Source organism: Synchiropus splendidus, chromosome 19 (assembly GCF_027744825.2).
Source record: "Synchiropus splendidus isolate RoL2022-P1 chromosome 19, RoL_Sspl_1.0, whole genome shotgun sequence".
In the NCBI taxonomy this organism is placed as follows: Eukaryota; Metazoa; Chordata; class Actinopteri; order Syngnathiformes; family Callionymidae; genus Synchiropus; species Synchiropus splendidus.
The window spans coordinates 4374235-4393183 of record NC_071352.1 but is presented as its reverse complement, the minus strand read 5'-3'; the positions used below and the strand labels follow the sequence as shown (position 1 = coordinate 4393183).

At 42.4% G+C, this 18949-nt stretch overlaps 2 protein-coding genes across 9 annotated transcripts; one reads left to right on the top strand and one right to left on the bottom strand.

Annotated features, from left to right (window-relative positions):
• Nucleotides 1–114: 114 nt before the first annotated feature.
• Nucleotides 115–18939, bottom strand: gaa (alpha glucosidase). Of its 4 annotated transcripts, XM_053850858.1 has the most exons (22): nucleotides 18093–18939; nucleotides 17804–17955; nucleotides 17105–17270; nucleotides 5277–17029; nucleotides 4988–5139; nucleotides 4289–4454; nucleotides 4117–4213; nucleotides 3928–4047; nucleotides 3747–3865; nucleotides 3319–3450; nucleotides 3101–3211; nucleotides 2933–3046; nucleotides 2723–2807; nucleotides 2455–2572; nucleotides 2257–2390; nucleotides 2043–2194; nucleotides 1827–1975; nucleotides 1619–1760; nucleotides 1119–1217; nucleotides 769–933; nucleotides 546–698; nucleotides 115–482 (listed from the first exon to the last, which is right to left on the bottom strand). In XM_053850858.1, exons 4-22 carry the CDS (start codon nucleotides 5757–5759, stop codon nucleotides 417–419), a joined length of 2757 nt encoding a protein of 918 aa, XP_053706833.1. In that variant the 5' UTR covers nucleotides 5760–17029; nucleotides 17105–17270; nucleotides 17804–17955; nucleotides 18093–18939; the 3' UTR covers nucleotides 115–416. The 4 variants fall into 4 exon arrangements, with proteins under 4 accessions (XP_053706833.1, XP_053706835.1, XP_053706834.1 ...); XM_053850860.1 differs by having other exon boundaries at nucleotides 17105–17955; XM_053850859.1 differs by having other exon boundaries at nucleotides 5277–17270.
• On the top strand, nucleotides 6392–16236 carry LOC128750587 (sterile alpha motif domain-containing protein 9-like). 5 transcript variants are annotated; one of them, XM_053850853.1, is made up of 5 exons: nucleotides 6392–6543; nucleotides 6636–6717; nucleotides 6901–6955; nucleotides 7063–7120; nucleotides 10743–16236. In XM_053850853.1, the coding sequence occupies exons 4-5, from the start codon at nucleotides 7117–7119 to the stop codon at nucleotides 15338–15340; spliced, it is 4602 nt and encodes a 1533-aa protein (XP_053706828.1). In that variant the 5' UTR covers nucleotides 6392–6543; nucleotides 6636–6717; nucleotides 6901–6955; nucleotides 7063–7116; the 3' UTR covers nucleotides 15341–16236. The 5 variants fall into 5 exon arrangements, with proteins under 5 accessions (XP_053706828.1, XP_053706830.1, XP_053706832.1 ...); XM_053850855.1 differs by having other exon boundaries at nucleotides 6636–6792; XM_053850854.1 differs by having other exon boundaries at nucleotides 6490–6543; nucleotides 6618–6717.
• Nucleotides 18940–18949: the final 10 nt, after the last annotated feature.

Here is an 18949-nt window from a genome sequence, read left to right as displayed (position 1 = left end):
CACCAAAATAAAGAACAAACCAAGCGTTTATATATTTCTGTTCATATTTACAACAGTTACCAACACTTATGGTTAAGTTTATGACAAGGACTCGTCGATATGATACTACTGACAACATGTTTTATTTGAGAATACATTCTTGCTGAACTGCAGGGGCAACAGTCCTTTTAACAAGCCACAACCAAGAAACATCAGAGCCAGACATCTTCTGTTCATCTGATACCGGGTCTATTCTGGTGGTGTCCTCCTCCAAGAGTTGGCAGGGAAGCACCGGCTATATCTGGGCATCCAGTGAGCGACAGATCATCCCTCAGAAAGTGGTATCGACATTCTGGACATTTATTTTTATTATTAAAATACAAAGCTGAGAAACACAAAAGGTACTAATGTAGTACAGCAAACATCAACTCCCTGCATTAGATAATCCACTGGATCTTGATCACACGGGACATGGGCAAGGCGAGGCTATTCACGTTCAAAACCTGTGGCAGGAGATAGAGAGAAGTCAACTTTCACAACGAAGATCCTTCAGCAAAGTGACTGACCTTAGTGTCAAACCGGTATGTGAAGTTCGAAACTGTCTCTCCATTGGCTGACACACAGCAAGGTTGCGAAGGCACTCCAAATACCTGCAGTCCCCCCAACACCACCCCATCCAGAGCCCCATTCACCCGAACAGGAAGACTCATAATCTGAGACTGAAGTAGTGACAAAAGAAAAAAAAAATCAGTATTTTCTTTCATATTAGCTAGCGGTCTTCTTGCCTACCAGTCCTGCTGTGAAGACTAGATAGGAATAGTCATCGTTCTCGACAGTGTAGAGACTCTCTCCATCGTCCCAGAACAGGTCTCCCCAGGCCCGGCCATCAGCTGAAAGAGCCACCGTCAACAACATGGGGTTTCTGCGTGAGACTGCTGTTGTCAGGGCAGGTTCCTGCATGTGAGAAACTGTGTCACTGTCATGGGATTTGAAATCCAGCATTGCCATCGCCGTCATTAACAGCCAGCTTGTTAAGCTTAATGAATAAACGCATCCAAAAAGCAACCAAGCACAGAGAAAGTCTTTGCTAATGTTGCCAAAGACTTCAGCAACACATTTATTGTCAGTAAAAAACCCACCTGCTGAGGGATGATGGCTCCCTCCCTAATATGAACATTGATGACGTCCAGAGGAGCAGGCAGAAGGACCTTCTGACCCTTACTGTAAAATGACCGACCCTATAAAAAGGGAATATTGACAACATATTTATACCTAAAACTCATTTTAGTTTCAATCAAAACACTGAAATAGCTGGAGAAACGTTTATATCATAGCATTGTTATTCAAGTTCCCATACAGATTCTATTATTATCATCCACAACTATCACACAAAAGAGAGGTTGTTCAGCAATAAACAATTTCAGCTAAAAAAAAAATCTATTGTGTTGGGTCCTCTCCTCTAAAATCACATATGTCCCTGCGGTACTTTGTAGATGTGCCCTTTCTCTCTGAACAAAAGCGATTTGATATGAATGAACTATATTCTCTTCCATCCCACACACCTTTTCATTTACAGACAAACAACAAGCCACACACTCCCCCTTCTGGTCAACATCACTAATCCTATAGGAAAACTCACGTCGTGCAGGCTGTACCAAATGGAAGGGGGAAGGTACGCGCTGATCTCTGTTGCTCCTTGCTGTAAAGCTGGACTGATGAGAAGTGAACCACCCCAGAGGAACTGAGTATCAATGGTTTGACAGTCAGGGTCACTGGGGAATCTGACAGAGTAGAGCACTGATATTATTATTGCACAGTTATGCATCTGAGGCTGGAGAAACACCTACTCCACGAAGAGAGGTCTGGCCACCGTCTCCCCAGAGGTGTGTGAATGATAGAAGAGTGTGTAAAGGAACGGAAGAAGTGTGTAGCGAAGGTTCAGGGCGCCACGCATGGCTTCTTGGGCGGCCTGTCCAAAAACAAAGGGCTCCTGGGGCTGAGGAGAAACAGAGGCACAAAATCATTCACTGAATGTGCTTGGAGACTAAATGCTAAGACCATACAGCGTATAGTTGGTCGTTGTGGTTCCTCATGAAAGGATAAAAGGCACCAAGCTGCATCCACCTCACACACAGCTCCTCGGTGGTGTTTCCTTCAAAGCCGCAGACGTCAGCCCCAACTAGGGGAACCCCGAACAGGCTGAACTGCAGCACCCCTGGTGGAGAAACAAGTCCTCACAGTCTATCCCACCAAGCGACTTCATTAAAAGGCCCTCACCAGGGATTGAGAATCGAAGCTGCTCCCAATCGCTTCTGACGTCACCGGTCCAAACTCCAGAGAAGCGCCCGATCCCAGGGAAGGAGGACCGCGAAAGCACAAAGGGTCTTTTACCTCTCACCTTTGTGAGAGCGCTTCAGAAGATAGGACGAATGAAGAGAACGGACCCATGACAAAAGCTGCAGCGTTTGCTCCAACCTGTGGGTGGCGTAGGCCTCCATCAAGCCGTACATGTTGTGCAAATTATAGTGAGTGGACACATTGTGCTGAGCAGACATGCAGAGAGTTCCGTAGTTCAACTGCCCACCAACGACCCCTGAGATGAATAATGCATAAATCACATATCCACATCTCAGCTCTACATGTTTCCATTTCTAATTTTTATACTAGTCTTGACACATTTCATTGCATATTGTAGGTAAAAAAAAAAGATAAACACAATATTAAAAGTGTGTACTAAACCTACTGGGTGTGTAAGGGGGCTTCTCCAAGTCAGTGTCCGGGCATCCGTTCACAGAGCCTTGAACAAAGCTGGATGGTTCATTCATATCCTGGTATGAGTGAAATAATCATAGCTGAGTAATAGTGTGACTATAAAAGCCTCATCCATAAATCTATTAACCGGATTATTAAAAGATTGAAGTTTGTAAAGCATTTGATGTACGGTTTAACTCACAATCCACAAACCGTCCACTGGAACTTTTGAAAGGAAATCTCTGATGCAGTCTTCCCACCACATCTGGGTTTCCAGGTTGGTGAAGTCCGGAAAGGCCGTGGGTCCGGGCCAGAGCTGGTTTAACAAGATGTGAATGACGAACTACAAATCAACGGTGGCGGATCCTACCTTTCCGATGAGAACGGATCCTGAAGCATCTTTGATGAAGACGTCTCGTTTCAGTCCGTCATCAAACGGCGCGTAAGTTCCTGGAGGACTGGTGCTGCTGATACCAGGATCCTGCAGAAATCATCAAGGACATTGCTGCCATCTACTGGCCGTGTCATGGAAAGAAATAATTCTTGAAAAATGTAAAAAAGATGTTTATAAATCGAACTCTAGCACACCAAAATAAGGATGTATTTCAGACCCCTCCCATGGAACTCTGCGACCATCTCTGCAAGATCTCCAAAACGCAAGGGGTCATAGGTAAATACACGTCGCTTGTCTGCATAGTCGAGATCATTCCACTGCACGTCCTAAACAAACATAAAAATTAAATGTTATTCATTTATTTTACCAGATGATGACAAGCAACACTTTATAAATTAAGAGAAATATATAAAAAATATTAATTCATAAAATAACCCAATTGCTGTCAAAATTTGTTATAAATGTGAATATAGATGGTTTGGAGGAAAGAAGGAAAAAACGCCATAACGTCACAATTATGAGCTTTTTTCCCCATTACCTCAGAGTCAACATGACAAACTACTGCCTCTAACTTGTATTCCCATTTAGATCTGACCGAACGTTCAAGATAAACTTTATTTACCATGGGGAAGTTGGCATCGTGCATCTGTTGTGCGACCTGCCGTGTTGCATTCGTTGTTTTGTAACCCCATCGACACAAATGGAAGCCCAAGGACCAGTAAGGAGGCATCATGGGAAAGCCTGGGAATGAAAAGCATGACAAGAAATCAAGTTCTTTTCAAGTGAGGAAGCTCTTGTTGTACCGATGACTTGAAGATACTGCTGAATCACACTCTTCGGATCAGGACCCAGGAAGACATACAAGTCCAGAATTCCACCGGTGGACACCCAGGTGAGAGCAGGAGTAGGCTGCAGCAGTATCTCTGTAACAGTGAGAGTTGTTACTCACTGCCTGGATCAAAGCAGAGAAGAAATGTCAGAGATGAAGGTACCAATGGCATTACTGCTCAGAAGGAACACCCCATGTGCGAGGCCATCCTGCTCTTGAACTATGTAGAAGGGATGGGAGCCATAGAGGTTTACATCAGCCTGTAAACACACACGTTTAGTCAAACGGATGACATACCTCAGGTTAAAAAGAAACCTTCAGATAGGTATGATTACATGTGGTGCCATGTCTTGGTTCCAAAAGGTCAAGGAGGTCCAGTTGAGGTCCAGAATGAGAGGGGAGTAATGTTCTCCAAGCCCAGACACCAAAGAGGAGGCCAGGGTGGTGGACAACTGGAGGTACTGATCAGCAAACAGAAGCGGGGCCACGGTGGTGTTCATGCTGAGCAAATCACATTTCAGTGAATAAACACTTAACCTTCATCTTTAAATCTACAAGATCTCAATATCACGTTTCTGAATCACCCCATCATCCAGTCCACTGTTTATAGGTTTTTGTTGCCCCCTAGTGGAATGTTGGAAAATTTGGTTAAATTAGACTTTCTTTATTGTCATTGCACAAAAACACATCACTATATTATGGCAACGAAATTTCGGACTGAGGCCTCCGATTTCCAAAAACAAAGCTATATGTCCAAAAAGAAATAAATATGAGATAAATACGAATCAGAAAGATGTACAAATAAACAAACAGTATTGCAGCTATTGTCTAACGTTCAGCAATACTTATTGTTTAGAAATATAATTTCAGAAGAACGTTTTAAAACTCTCTGTGAGAAAACCCAATCATAATCGGACACGTATTTAGACAAAAATACACATTCAAGTGGCTGCTTGAATATATATAATATAAAGACAATAAATAGACGAAGACAGCTCAAGAAAGAAACACATATAACAGCAGATGAAACTCACAGGACTCTTCCATTGGCTCTGCGTCGCACGGTAAAACCAAATGGATCAGGCTGATATTCAGCAGAATAAAGAGCTGTTTGGGAAACTTTTTTGGGTGGCTGAACACCAGCAGGTAGCCGAACCTCATACCTCTGAGATGAGGGGTCTTTCATCTGGAAGAAAAAAAAAACAAGTCAGCATGAAAAAGCTTCATGTTTATAATATTCTGAATGTTAAAATACATTTTAAATAATGAATCTAAATAAAGCTAACAGGCATCGGGTGATATAGTCACAGAAAAATAACTCACAGTGAGGTGCAAACAGGCCGGGGTCTCCTCTCTGACTTCTAGGCGAAGAGTAGAGATGTCTTTAGGGAGATACGATGGGCTGTCGCGGGTGAGGGTGGCAGCCTGACCCCGTTTTGAGGGTGTAAAGGGGCCCATTTTATAGCCAGCATAGCCATGGGGGTAGAAACACCATGGCGGTCCTGAGGTGCTGTCCAGGGGTGCATAGCAACAACCTCGCTCTTCACACTGGCTCTGACTGAGGACCTTGTCACGGCCACAGTCAAACCGACTCTCTATCGCCAGCATGCATCGGGTATCACCAAGTGTCTTTTTCTGGATTAGCTTTTCTGTTTGTATACTTCTGATGTGCGAAGCCCTTCTCTCAAACCTGACCTCATTGATCCAGCTGGTTTCTCCATTTATAATGTGACTTAAGTAGAAACACGCAACGAAAGAGGTGAGGAGGAGGAGGGAAGCTGCAAACAGGTCGGACAGATGTGGCATTTTTAAATCAATAACTTCCTCAAAATTGACTGACAAAAACGTCAAACCAAAATACTTGGAAGGCACCTCTGCTTTTTCTGTAATCCATTATTGGTAGTATTGTTTGTAACCGTGTGTCTCGCCCAAAATACTTCAAATAGCTGCGTTAAAAGCGTATCATGTCAAACAGTGTAGCGTCATCGGAACGTTTTGTGAATTGCAACAAATCGTTCGGTGGTCATCGCACTACTTACATGAATGACCAGTTAAACGTCACCGACAATAACCGCATATTTAACCGATGCGGATCAATATGGCAGTTTTATTACACAAAACAACAACAGCACAGAAACTGACTTCCGGAACTGGACAGCTGATACATTCCTGTGTCTCTCAAGCTCCTTTCAAAATAAAGGTACTGTGTCACCGCAGCGACGAGAATTTGGGGTCCATGAATATAAACATTCTCTCTCGAACGAAAGTAACCATTTAATTCGTATTATCCGTCAAAGTACATCTGCTATTTTAATAAAACGCAGAGGGAAAGGGAAGCGTGAATGGTTGCGCTTGAGTCTTTTTTTTTATCCGTTTTTGCATATTTTAGAGGGTAAAAAATACAACAAAAATGACGCAACACATAAATATACTGAGGTGTGCAACTCGAATTTACAAGGAAGTCGCCCCAACACCCCAGCCCGTCTGCGAGTGCGTCAGAGGCGATGTTCACCAAAAACGAAACTCAGGAGTTGCGCAGGGGCTCCGTCGGTCTCGGCTGCGAACTCGGGTTCCACCCTTCAGTTTTAAGGTAAGTGAAAGCTCAAATCCAAGTTATATAGCACAGGACAGGCATTTTAAGTGTCAGGCATTTTATAATAACAGCTCGTATACCTGTTACAGTGGGGACGTTTCGCATGAAAGGCGGGATGCGAGGAGGTGGTCTAACTTGGAAGTAATCCAGTAACGACGCGTTTTCTGGAAGGTTCGACGACACTAACAGTGGAGAAATAGCATTAAAAAAACTCACATGAACCTAGTTCACTAAAAAGCTTTTTTGGTTAGTCCAGCCCACTTACATCCAGATGAATACCTGTGTACGAATGAATAATTTGATGATAGCACAATGAAAAAAAAGGATGAAAAAAAGACATTACTTTCTTTGCAGAAGGATTGTGAGGAACCTACAAAACAACTCTGTGGTCCGGAAGCTTATGCTATGGGTAAGCAGTGATTTTTATTTTATATTCAAATTCATTAAATATGAGCTTTAGAACAGCTGCATGAAACTCCTACCTGGATCAAACAAAAACGACTACTTTGTTTGCAGAATGAACGTGAGGACAGTTCAACAGACAGCCCTCTAAAATAAGGAGTAACCATCATGGGTAAGCAGAACTTTTGTTAATGTATTGTTTAATCTCGTAAACTATACAATGGGTTATTAGAAATAAAAAAAGGAGTTCAGTATCCACACCATGCCTCAATCACAAACCTCAAAAAGTTTCATTTTCAATAGAAAATGATAAACTCAGATACATGGCTGAAAGCAACTTGCATACTCACACCGTTGTTTTCTGTGGATAAATATTTATTTGACTGATGTGAATTAAATTTTGGTGCCATTTTCTTTTGCAGTTTTCACATTTGCTGCGACTGGGTGACACTGATTTCATGAAACCTTTGGGTGTGTCAGAGAGCAAACACCTACACCAGCCATTTCCTCTCTTTCACAAGCACACGGTGTGTGTACTTGTGTAAATGAGCATGGTTACATGACAGCCGAGAAAAACATTTTTTTGCTTTAGTTTGTCTAAGTTCGGACCTCTAAACCCCAACAATATCAACCTCTCTAGACTCGACTATCCGTATAATGTGGTTAATAGCTCAGCTAAGCCTGCATGTAGGGAAGTGAACAGAAGTGTAACTTGATGCTGCAGTTCTCTATGTAAAGGAAAGGAGTTCAGTTCAGGTTAGGTAGAGCAGGGTTAGTACAATATATTATGCTGGTACTGTAATTTCCAGACTATTGAGCACACCTGACTATAAACCGCAGCCACTAAATTTAAGATGAAAAGAAGTTATGTCCTTACATGTATATATGCTGCAGGTGTCAAGAGACATTTACACAGGTTTTTTTCTAAACTTTTTATTAAATAAGTGCAGTAAACAGTAATAATGCAGTAACACGGCATTCACAGTGCAGTAACACAGCAGTAATGTGGTTTATTAAAAGTCAGTGATCATCATCTTCACCTTCCTCCTGCGCACTAAAACCGCTGAAGTCGTCTTCTTCTGTGTCGGAATTGAACAGTCTCAGAATTTGTTCGTCACACACGTTGTCAGTCTCTCTTTCGTTGTCGCTCTCAACATCGCTTTTGTCTCGAGGCAAATTTGCGCTTGAGCTTGTGTTGTCCTCTTCACCAAGCAGCAGTCCAGCCTTTCGAAACCTGTTGGTAATCGTGGATTTTTTGACGCGACTCCATTAGGGCTGAACGGTTTTGGAAAATAATCTAATTGCGATTTTTTTCTCTCAATATTGCGATTGCGATTAAATGCGCGATTATTTGTCAAGGTCCTCTTCTCATGTATTTTACAGCAAACACAACTAATAAATCAATCTGTATTATAATAAACCATATGTGATTCAGTATATATAATTGTTCTTCCTTATAGGCTATTCTTATGTTAAGATAAAGGCAAATGAAGCATGAATTAAAATGAAAGATGGTTTATTTGTCTACTTCAGTTTCAACTGTAGACTTAATAAACTGATGATTCACACAAACTAAAGTGCATATTACAAAAATAATGCAAACCAATATACCTTGTTATATCTAACACGTCCAACTCTTCATGTAAACGTAGATTGCACTTTTTAAGCATTGTCTGAACATAAACAGCCCATAATTAGTAATAAAAAAAAGCCGATTGGACAATAGACGTCACGTGACTACCGGGAACGCGCATGGAGTAACAGGCACGTATTGCCGCCACTTCAACGAGTGCGCATCAGTTTTATTTACAGGTGCAGCGAGAAGAGGTGCAAAAGGGTGCACATGCATACGGATCGTGTTCTACGAGTATGTGGAACTTATGCACCCGTTTTGGCGGTGGTGTCACAATTGCAGTTTCAAGAGCTCGTGTTTAGCCACTTGTATCTGTGCACTTAGAAAATGAAGGTGAAATTACTTTTCGTGTTTGTATGAATGTAAATCTTTTTACACGCACGTACCACGGGGTTTACGGATGCAAATGTGCAGTTACGCGTATGTGCCTCTGACGCATGGATACGAGTCTTGTGTTACGGGTATGTGCCACTTTTGCACCCATTTTACCTTCATAAGCTAAAGCCGTCATTTACAGCTCAATGGCTAAAGCTCACCGTTGCGCTGCGTCACCAACGTGAAAGTCACGTGACCAGTCAAATCGCAGCCTTACGGTTAGAAAATCAAGTTTTATCATATTGCGCAAATGCAATTAATCGTTCAGCCCTAGACTCCATGCTGTTCATTCGGCAAAAGTGTCTGTTCGCATGCGGCCAGTTTTAGTGAATGATTTCTCGCCGCTCCTCATCCGCGTCTCCCACTCAACTCGGAGTGCTGCTTTAAATGCACGATTCACACTATTGTCCACCGGCGGCAATAACTTCGTTGTTCCTCCAGGAATCACAGCAGGAATTAAGTTTGTCCTTTTGATGGCCGCTTTCAGAGAATCTGTTATATGAACACTCATGCTGTCCAAAACGAGCAGTGCTTTTTTTTCTCCTCCCGGACGCTTGGCGTAGCACTAAAAATCACCATGGGTGGAAGCTTTTGTCCAGATGCCGTGCAGCTCAGAACACAAGTGAAGTGCGTTCTCTCATGGCTGGTTGTTTTCAGCGTGACGGACAATTCACCTTCCTTGCTAACAGTCGAATGTCAAAGGTACTTCGTCCATATTTATGATGTCGGCTGGTCCGATGGAATTATCCGCTATCATTGTTTGAATGAATTTGTGGAAGTTGCTAGGTTTTTCCTCGTAGTCGGGGGGGACTTGCTGACACAAAGTAGTCCGTGCCCTGATAGACAAGCCTTTTCACCTCATAAATCTGAGACACCACGGTGGTCCACCTTTAAAACTTGCTATCTTCTTTTCAGTGGCTATTGTTTTGGCTTTCATTCTGATCTGCACGGTGGAAACGCCTCGTCCGTCTGCTCGCTGTGAAAGTACCAAGTCTTCAAGAACGGTTTCAAGTTTGGGCCATGTGCATTTATTACCTCTGAGAGCTTTTGTCGTCTTTTTGCATTGAGTCAGTTCTTTGCACTGTCGTCTCCAACGTCTCACCATGGATTCGTTTAGGCCAAGCTTACGTGCAGCAGCTCTAGTTCCTTCTCCGACAGCTAGATCGATTGCTTTTAACTTAAAAGCTGCGTCGTATGCATGTCTGCGTGGATTCTCCATGAATAGGGTATGTGCATGAAGCGCAGAATAACTGACCTGAAGAATTTAGTGCACGTCAATTTGATTTGTTTGATTGGCCCACTGTGACCTGTTTGGTAATTTCATTAGTCCGCTGTGACCAGGCAAAAACGCATTGGCGGTATGAAGCAAACTCTATACATGAGCCACACCGTCACCGTCAGTTAAGTCGCTAACCGTGACAAGAAAAGTCGCGTCTTATAGTTCGGAAAATACGCTAGTTAACACGATCTACTATTTTAAAGAAAAAAACACTGAAAACGGTCATCATTTTTTTCTCCTTCGTGATGAGATCCATGTTGTGGATGAGCCACATTTGAAAATTGAGCAATGAGATAATGGAATCTGACATCCTACTACATAACACACAAACAGTGGGAATAAATCCAAAATGAATAAACTTCTCGTTGAGAAGTCAAATCCAAGTTGGGTTTATCCCCAGTGCTTTAGCAACATAGGGCTCCCTTACACTGGGAGTTATCTGCTCTGTATGTAGTCACATGTGATTCGCAATTCATGATATAATTGTGGTCTTGTCTCACCTTACAGCTGAACAAGAGCAGACGCCTCTTGAAAACTGGACCGAAGACCAAGTCAGGGACTGGCTGAGATCTATCGGATTAAAGGAGAAGAACGTGGAGAAAATGTATAATGAGGAAGTAGATGGAAAAGTCCTTCTTCATCTGGATGCAGACTTCTTGTCAACTAAGATTTGCCTGGCACATGGGCCTGCTTTTTTAATTATAACAAAGAGAAACGAGCTCATCGACCGTCAAAGGGTGAAGCTCGAAGGAAACTCTGCCAGTGACAAGCAAGTTGATGTGAAAAAGAAAACTAAGAAAACTAAATCACCAAAAGCTCCACCGACAACACGCCAAGCGGAAGTGGGTCAGGATCCTATCCAGGGTCCGATGATACTAGAGAGTACTGTGGGCAAAAGTAACTTTAAAGAGGAATGCAAACCGCGACCATTTGATCAGGATGCACTTGATTTCATTTATGTGAAGAATCGAGTCCTGCTGCCAGAATCTGGGGCTTTTGACCTGATAGTTCCCTGCCATGAATACAAGTCTTTTGCTGTGGCGGCCACCCTGGACCGCACCAGACTCCAAGCAAAGTTTGCCTACGAGGTTCTTAAATTTGCAACTGGCTGCATGAATATCAGGACAAACGGAACAATACACTTTGGCGTGATGGACAGCAGGGAGGATTCAGGATATGTGCACGGTGAGATAATAGGTGTTCCCATTAGCGACAAGGACGTATATGTAGATGCCTTGAACTACATTGAGAGGAGTTTCTCTTCGGATAAGGATCACATTCGCCAATGTGTGCGGCCACCAAGGTTCATAGAGGTGATGGATCGTGAAAGCCCAGAGAAGAGGTACATTGTGGAGGTCGACATTGTGCCTCTAAGTAGTATTGTCAAGAGCAAAGTGTATTCTGTTAGTTTGCCCAAGTTCAACGAGTCCAGCAATAAAGTACAAATGGAGAAAGATGTGATCTATCGAAGGGTGGGCTCAAAAACTGAACCAGTGACTGACACTGACATCAAGGTCTTCTACGAGCGGGTCAACGATCGAGATGCACAAAGAGATGAGGCGGAAAAAAATAATTTCTACTGTGCTCCAGCTCTATGCAAGGACCTTGGAAGGAAACTTACAATGCTGATGACAGGTGGAAAGAAATTCATTGATAAAGCCAAATGGTTTATTTTGGTGACAAACAAACTCTCACCTGCTGACCTCAGCAATATCGACTGGTTGCTAAACCTCAACATCTTTTGTGTATTTGACTTCGACCCAGACTCAAAGGTCTCAGGTCTGTGCAGCAGATTCCTTCAACATCATATTGCAAACATGCATTCGTTGGAGAGCTATAGAAAACCAACCGACATGACCGTGAAAGAACTTGAGATTCGTTTGAACCTTTTTGACCAAACAAGCTGGATTTTTCCAAATGGTCGTTCTGACTTTGATGGTGATCAAATTTCATGTGATGGAATTACTTGGTTCAGAACAAAAATGACTCTCCTCCAAGAACCAGTTTCCCTGATATGCAAACAAATTTTTCCTAAAGGAGCATTCCAAGTGATTTTCCTCCTCACATCCGCAGTTGAGATACCACTATTGCATACCTTCCAGGCATTCTACGCAGACATGAAAGGTCATGAAGACATCATCTGCATCTGTGAATCTGAGGAAACCTTCTCAAAGTGGCAGGCATTTGCTGAGGTTTTCTGCACAAAAGACGCTGTGGACACCAACAGTGTTGTTGGTCTGAAAATGAGCCACGTTGATGCAATATTGCAGCAGGTGCAGCCTGTTAGAGCAGGTGTTGCCAAACTATTACCTGTTGTAAATGGGACTTGTACACTGGAAGCACAGCAAGAGGAAAGAATGTGTTCTTTGGAAGTTCTTTTAGTGAATCATTGTGATGACACAAGCACTGACTTCATCCACGAGGAAAAGGAGAACATTGAGCAGCAGTTTTACAGAGGAGGGCGAGTGACGTGGATGAATTTCTGGCTTGCTGACCACAAACATGTGGGAGAGGTGATTGAAAGAGATGCATATGAGGTTGTTTCCAAACTACTTAATGAAAATCTGAGATGGAATGATGACCAGGATCCTGTGGTCTGTATAAACATCAATCATCATCCTGGAAGTGGAGGAAGCACGGTCGCAAGGCAGTTGCTGTGGAAGCAAAGAAAAACCCTGAGATGTGCAGTTATCAAACCTGACCAATCCGCCACTGATGTTGCACAACACGCAGATGAACTGAGACAGTACGAAGAAAAAGATCCACGGAGGTGTCTGCCTGTACTGCTCCTGATCGAAGACTCAGATAAAGAATATCTGGACGACCTCAGACATGAGCTAGTGGATGCCATGCATGTAAAAAAGATTAAAAGTGGAACACCCTGTTTTATTTTGCTGAGCTGCAGGAGGTCCCATGATCCAGAGAGAAGAAGCAAAGAGTTTCCTCTTAAAAATGTGTCAGTCACTCACAGACTGTCAGCAGAGGAGAAGAGGAAATTTGCTGCCAAACGAGATATACTTGAGCAGCAGTATCAGCCAGATTTCATTCTGACCTTTGTCCTGATGAGTGAAGCATTCTCTCAAGAGTATATTCGACAGTTTGTCAAACATCTACTTCAGGACATTGACCATACATCTCCTGTCACCCGCCTCATGCATTATGTGGCACTGCTGAACACATATGTCCAAAACTCCTACATCTCTCAGTCACATTGTGAAGCCTTCCTAGGTTTGAGACTTCACATGGAAAGATTTCGTCAATACAAGTTTGAAAAGTTGCTCAGCGATCAGGCCAAACTTGTGTTTCTACATCTAAGAGACGATAAAACCCACATTGAATCCATCAGAATCATCCATCCACTTGTGGCGAAAGAAATTCTGGAACAACTGTTGTGTGACCAAATGACTCAAAGCAAGTTGGCCATGAGGCTACTTGAGGAAACTGTGCTTTTCGAACACAGATTTGGAAAGCACGAATATCATTCATTTCTGAGGGCTCTTTTCACTCAGCGGCTGAGAACAAGCAAAGGTGATGAACGCGACAGCCTCTTCTCTCCTCTCATTGAGGACGTTCGTAAATATGAGGGCGGCCCAGACCCAGCAACTATTTTACTTAGGAAAGCATTTGAGCGGTTCCATAGTGATCCATTCATCGCACAGCATCTTGCTCGCCTTCATTATCATTATGAACAATTTGAGGATGCAAAACACTGGGCAGAAGTTACTGCACAACAGCAGCCCAACAACTCCTTCATTCTGGACACAAAAGGCCAAGTGTACAAAAAGTGGTTTCAGGCGAAATGCAAAGCCATGGACAACAACAATGTCCCCAAAACTGTGGACAGTATAGCAGATGCTGTGGGGACTGCTTTAAAAGCCATCGAGTGTTTTCAAGACTGTCAGAGAGCCGATAAAGAAGACAAGGACCATGTGAACAATTCAGGGTATTTTGCTGAGGTTGAGGTTGGATGCAGTCTGCTGAAGCTGATTCAGTCACTTCCTGTGTTTTCAAACACACTCAATGGTCACGCAGAATGCATGAAGTACCTGTTAACAGACTATATTCCCCAGGAAATTTCTGAATCGTGGAAACCATTTCATGACAGGCTGAAAAAACTCCACAAGACCATGCAAGATTCACTGGAGTGGATTTCAGAAGATCTCAGCTACTTCCAGACTGAAATTGATGCAGAGGAAGAGGAAACACCTGAAAGTGCCGAGGAGAAGATCAGCCACCCGCTGTCATGGTTGACAAAGCGCTCCTCCGAGTTTGGAAAGTACTTCAGTGAATCTTTCAAAATTAAACCAGGACAGCCAATCCCAACCAACTTAACCCCATTTCAGAAGCAGATGTTCATATATCAACTTGGAGGGGGGAACATAACATCGATACTCTCGAAACTATCTGACCACAGAGATGCAGTGCGTCTCTTGGAGACGATCCTTTCTCTTTACCCAAGCGATCCACTGAGGGCAAAGCTTGGCCAAAAACATATTGTCTGTTATGTCTTGGCCCAAATCACTCTGAACTGTCTATCATCCCAAACAAAGCCACCCTCCATGAGAGACCTGCAGGCACTGTGCAAACAATTCCCTGCTGATGAAAGGAAACCAGAGACACTTTTCTTGTTGACCTTATTGTTTTGGCCCGATGATCATGACTCGGACACAGAAAAAGAAGCCAAATATGAAATAATTCAGTCAGCAGTTGCTGATCTCAACAACCACTACTGGAACAAAATGAAAGACATCCCACGGCGCAAGAGAAGAATTTACACACATTTTTACCTGGGAAGAGGAAAAGGACTGTACAAGTTTGTCCACAAGATGAAGTTTGAAAAATTAGTAAAGGTGTCCTCGGTCTCTGAGAGACGCTTGAAGTGGCTGAGTGGAGAGGTCTGGAAAAGGCCTGAAGTTGCTGTAATGCTGAAGCGTGTGTCAGGTTGGACTGAAGATGGAGTTGTTTACCTTGCTGGTCCCAAAACAAGGAAGTTCAGTCTTCTACCCCTGCATGTACGCTCAGTGCCACACAGCAATGAAAACATCACATTCTACCTGGGGTTCACATTCCGAGGTCTTGTAGCCTGCGACATCAAGACAAAGTAGTGGGTTTCTCATTCGGGTCAAAAAACAGACTGTAAACTATTCATCAAGAATGTAAAATGAAAAACTCTCACTTTTTCCTGTTGTATATACTGAAAAATCGAAAATATTATAACCAAGGCCTGCAAGTGACATTTGAATTCTTATTGAACCTGTATGCTTTGCACTTTTGAACTTACAAGCAAGACATGCTCTGAACTTAGGGTGAACTTGTAAACAGAGCATGTTTTTGAAGCTGAGCTCGCGATTATGGTTAACACTTAGAAGGTACGTAAGGTACGTAAACAAAACATTGTGGTCATCATTTAGAAGATACGTTACATTTATCAAAACATTGAAACTAACACCTAGAATGTTCAATGTATCTAAAACAATTACCTAAGACATGAGAGGCGTCTCCAATGAAGATTAAAACTTCCCACTGAAGAAAACTAGAACACGTGATCCATTAATGACGCATTAGGGGATTGTTTATTGAAACCAGCAATGATGCTATAAATGTCTAGGAAAAACTGACCCTCGTCTCTCTTGCTGCACGCTTTTTGGCTTCATCCGTTCGCTGTAAGGTCTTGTACCTTAACTTGGGACGGTGCTCTTGCTCTTGCTCTTAGGCTAGTTGACTTAACGATTTTTATTATTGATTGATTGATTGATTTGATTATTGATTTTTTTTTTTTGACTTAATCCTTTTTATTGTATGTATTTTGATTATATGATTTTTGACGTGTATGTATGGGTATTAGCGTCTGGCGACACCCTTGAGTTTATTGATGTTTATTGATTTTATTGTTTTTATTATCCTTTTATCATTTTTTGAAGAAATACTTTTGATACAAAAACAAAATAAAATTGAGTACGAATTAAGTACTGAAAAGGCACAACGGCGTTGATCCCTGACTACTAAAGAATCGACTGGCTCCTGTACTACCATCAACTGGGTTATAGGTGAGTTAATGTTCGATTTCCTTCCCTGTGCACATGTGGTGAATGTCTCAATTGGTAGCATTATTCCATCCTGAATAATTATGTCAATGATAAGGTGGTAGTTCAGAAGGTTGAGGTAATATTTCATTTAAGGAATGGATTGAGGATCTAATCATGTGTCCCTAAACGAAATTAAGTAAAGAGACTACGGTAGAAGGTGTAGCATTGTAAGGTCAAGAACCTGTTTCTCAACAGGTCGGGCGAATTAAATAACCCGCTCAGTGAAGCGCCGACACTACTCACTAATATAATAAGGTGAAGTTGATACATCTATTATAGTCTTAGAACCGTGTCCGCAACAATAGGCTGACTGAGTTGACCACACGAGGGGGCCCTTCACCAGCGAGGCAGAGGGAGGTAGTGTACTCGGAACTAGGTGTCACTGCCAGATGCGACGAATCGTGTTTACTGATCGGCGCATGCTCACACGGTTATATCGCGCAAATATATTTTTAATCGTTGTTAAAATAGTCTATATTTAACATTTACATTTTTTTAACGTTTTTATCTGATATTACAGATTTAATATAGATGTAATTGCTTCTAATACATTGCATAGTGTAGAGGAAACTCCCTACATTTATTTCACTTAGATTTATGAGGAGCAGGAGCGAACGCTTCTGTCCCTCTTATATACTTGAGCTGAACGAGGCCATCCTGCTCTTGAACTATGTAGAAGGGATGGGAGCCATAGAGGTTTACATCAGCCTGTAAACACACACGTTTAGTCAAACGGATGACATACCTCAGGTTAAAAAGAAACCATCAGATAGGTGTGATTACATGTGGTGCCATGTCTTGGTTCCAAAAGGTCAAGGAGGTCCAGTTGAGGTCCAGAATGAGAGGGGAGTAATGTTCTCCAAGCCCAGACACCAAAGAGGAGGCCAGGGTGGTGGACAACTGGAGGTACTGATCAGCAAACAGAAGCGGGGCCACGGTGGTGTTCATGCTGAGCAAATCACATTTCAGTGAATAAACACTTAACCTTCATCTTTAAATCTACAAGATCTCAATATCACGTTTCTGAATCACCCCATCATCCAGTCCACTGTTTATAGGTTTTTGTTGCCCCCTAGTGGAATGTTGGAAAATTTGGTTAACTTAGACTTTCTTTATTGTCATTGCACAAAAACACATCACTATATTATGGCAACGAAATTTCGGACTGAGGCCTCCGATTTCCAAAAACAAAGCTATATGTCCAAAAATAAATAAATATGAGATAAATACGAATCAGAAAGATGTACAAATAAACAAACAGTATTGCAGCTATTGTCTAACGTTCAGCAATACTTATTGTTTAGAAATATAATTTCAGAGGAACGTTTTAAAACTATCTGTGAGAAAACCCAATCATAATCGGAAAAGTATTTAGACAAAAATACACATTCAAGTGGCTGCTTGAATATATATAATATAAAGACAATAAATAGACGAAGACAGCTCAACAAAGAAACACATATAACAGCAGATGAAACTCACAGGACTCTTCCATTGGCTCTGCGTCGCATGGTAAAACCAAATGGATCAGACTGATATTCAGCAGAATAAAGAGCTGTTTGGGAAACTTTTTTGGGTGGCTGAACACCAGCAGGTAGCTGAACCTCATACCTCTGAGATGAGGGGTCTTTCATCTGGAAGAAAAAAAAAACAAGTCAGCATGAAAAAGCTTCATGTTTAGCATATTCTGAATGTTAAAATACATTTTAAATAATGAATCTAAATGAAGCTAACAGGCATCGGGTGATATAGTCACAGAAAAATAACTCACAGTGAGGTGCAAACAGGCCGGGGTCTCCTCTCTGACTTCTAGGCGAAGAGTAGAGATGTCTTTAGGGAGATACGATGGGCTGTCGCGGGTGAGGGTGGCAGCCTGACCCCGTTTTGAGGGTGTAAAGGGGCCCATTTTATAGCCAGCATAGCCATGGGGGTAGAAACACCATGGCGGTCCTGAGGTGCTGTCCAGGGGTGCATAGCAACAACCTCGCTCTTCACACTGGCTCTGACTGAGGACCTTGTCACGGCCACAGTCAAACCGACTCTCTATCGCCAGCATGCATCGGGTATCACCAAGTGTCTTTTTCTGGATTAGCTTTTCTGTTTGTATACTTCTGATGTGCGAAGCCCTTCTCTCAAACCTGACCTCATTGATCCAGCTGGTTTCTCCATTTATAATGTGACTTAAGTAGAAACACGCAACGAAAGAGGTGAGGAGGAGGAGGGAAGCTGCAAACAGGTCGGACAGATGTGGCATTTTTAAATCAATAACTTCCTCAAAATTGACTGACAAAAACGTCAAACCAAAATACTAGGAAGGCACCTCTGCTTTTTCTGTAATCCATTATTGGTAGTATTGTTTGTAACCGTGTGTCTCGCCCAAAATACTTCAAATAGCTGCGTTAAAAGCGTATCATGTGAAACAGTGTAGCGTCATCGGAACGTTTTGTGAATTGCAACAAATCGTTCGGTGGTCATCGCACTACTTACATGAATGACCAGTTAAACGCCACCGACAATAACCGCACATTTAACCGATGCGGACCAATATGGCAGTTTTATTCCACAAAACAACAACAGCATAGAAACTGACTTCCGGAACTGGACAGCTGATGCATTCCTGTGTCTCTC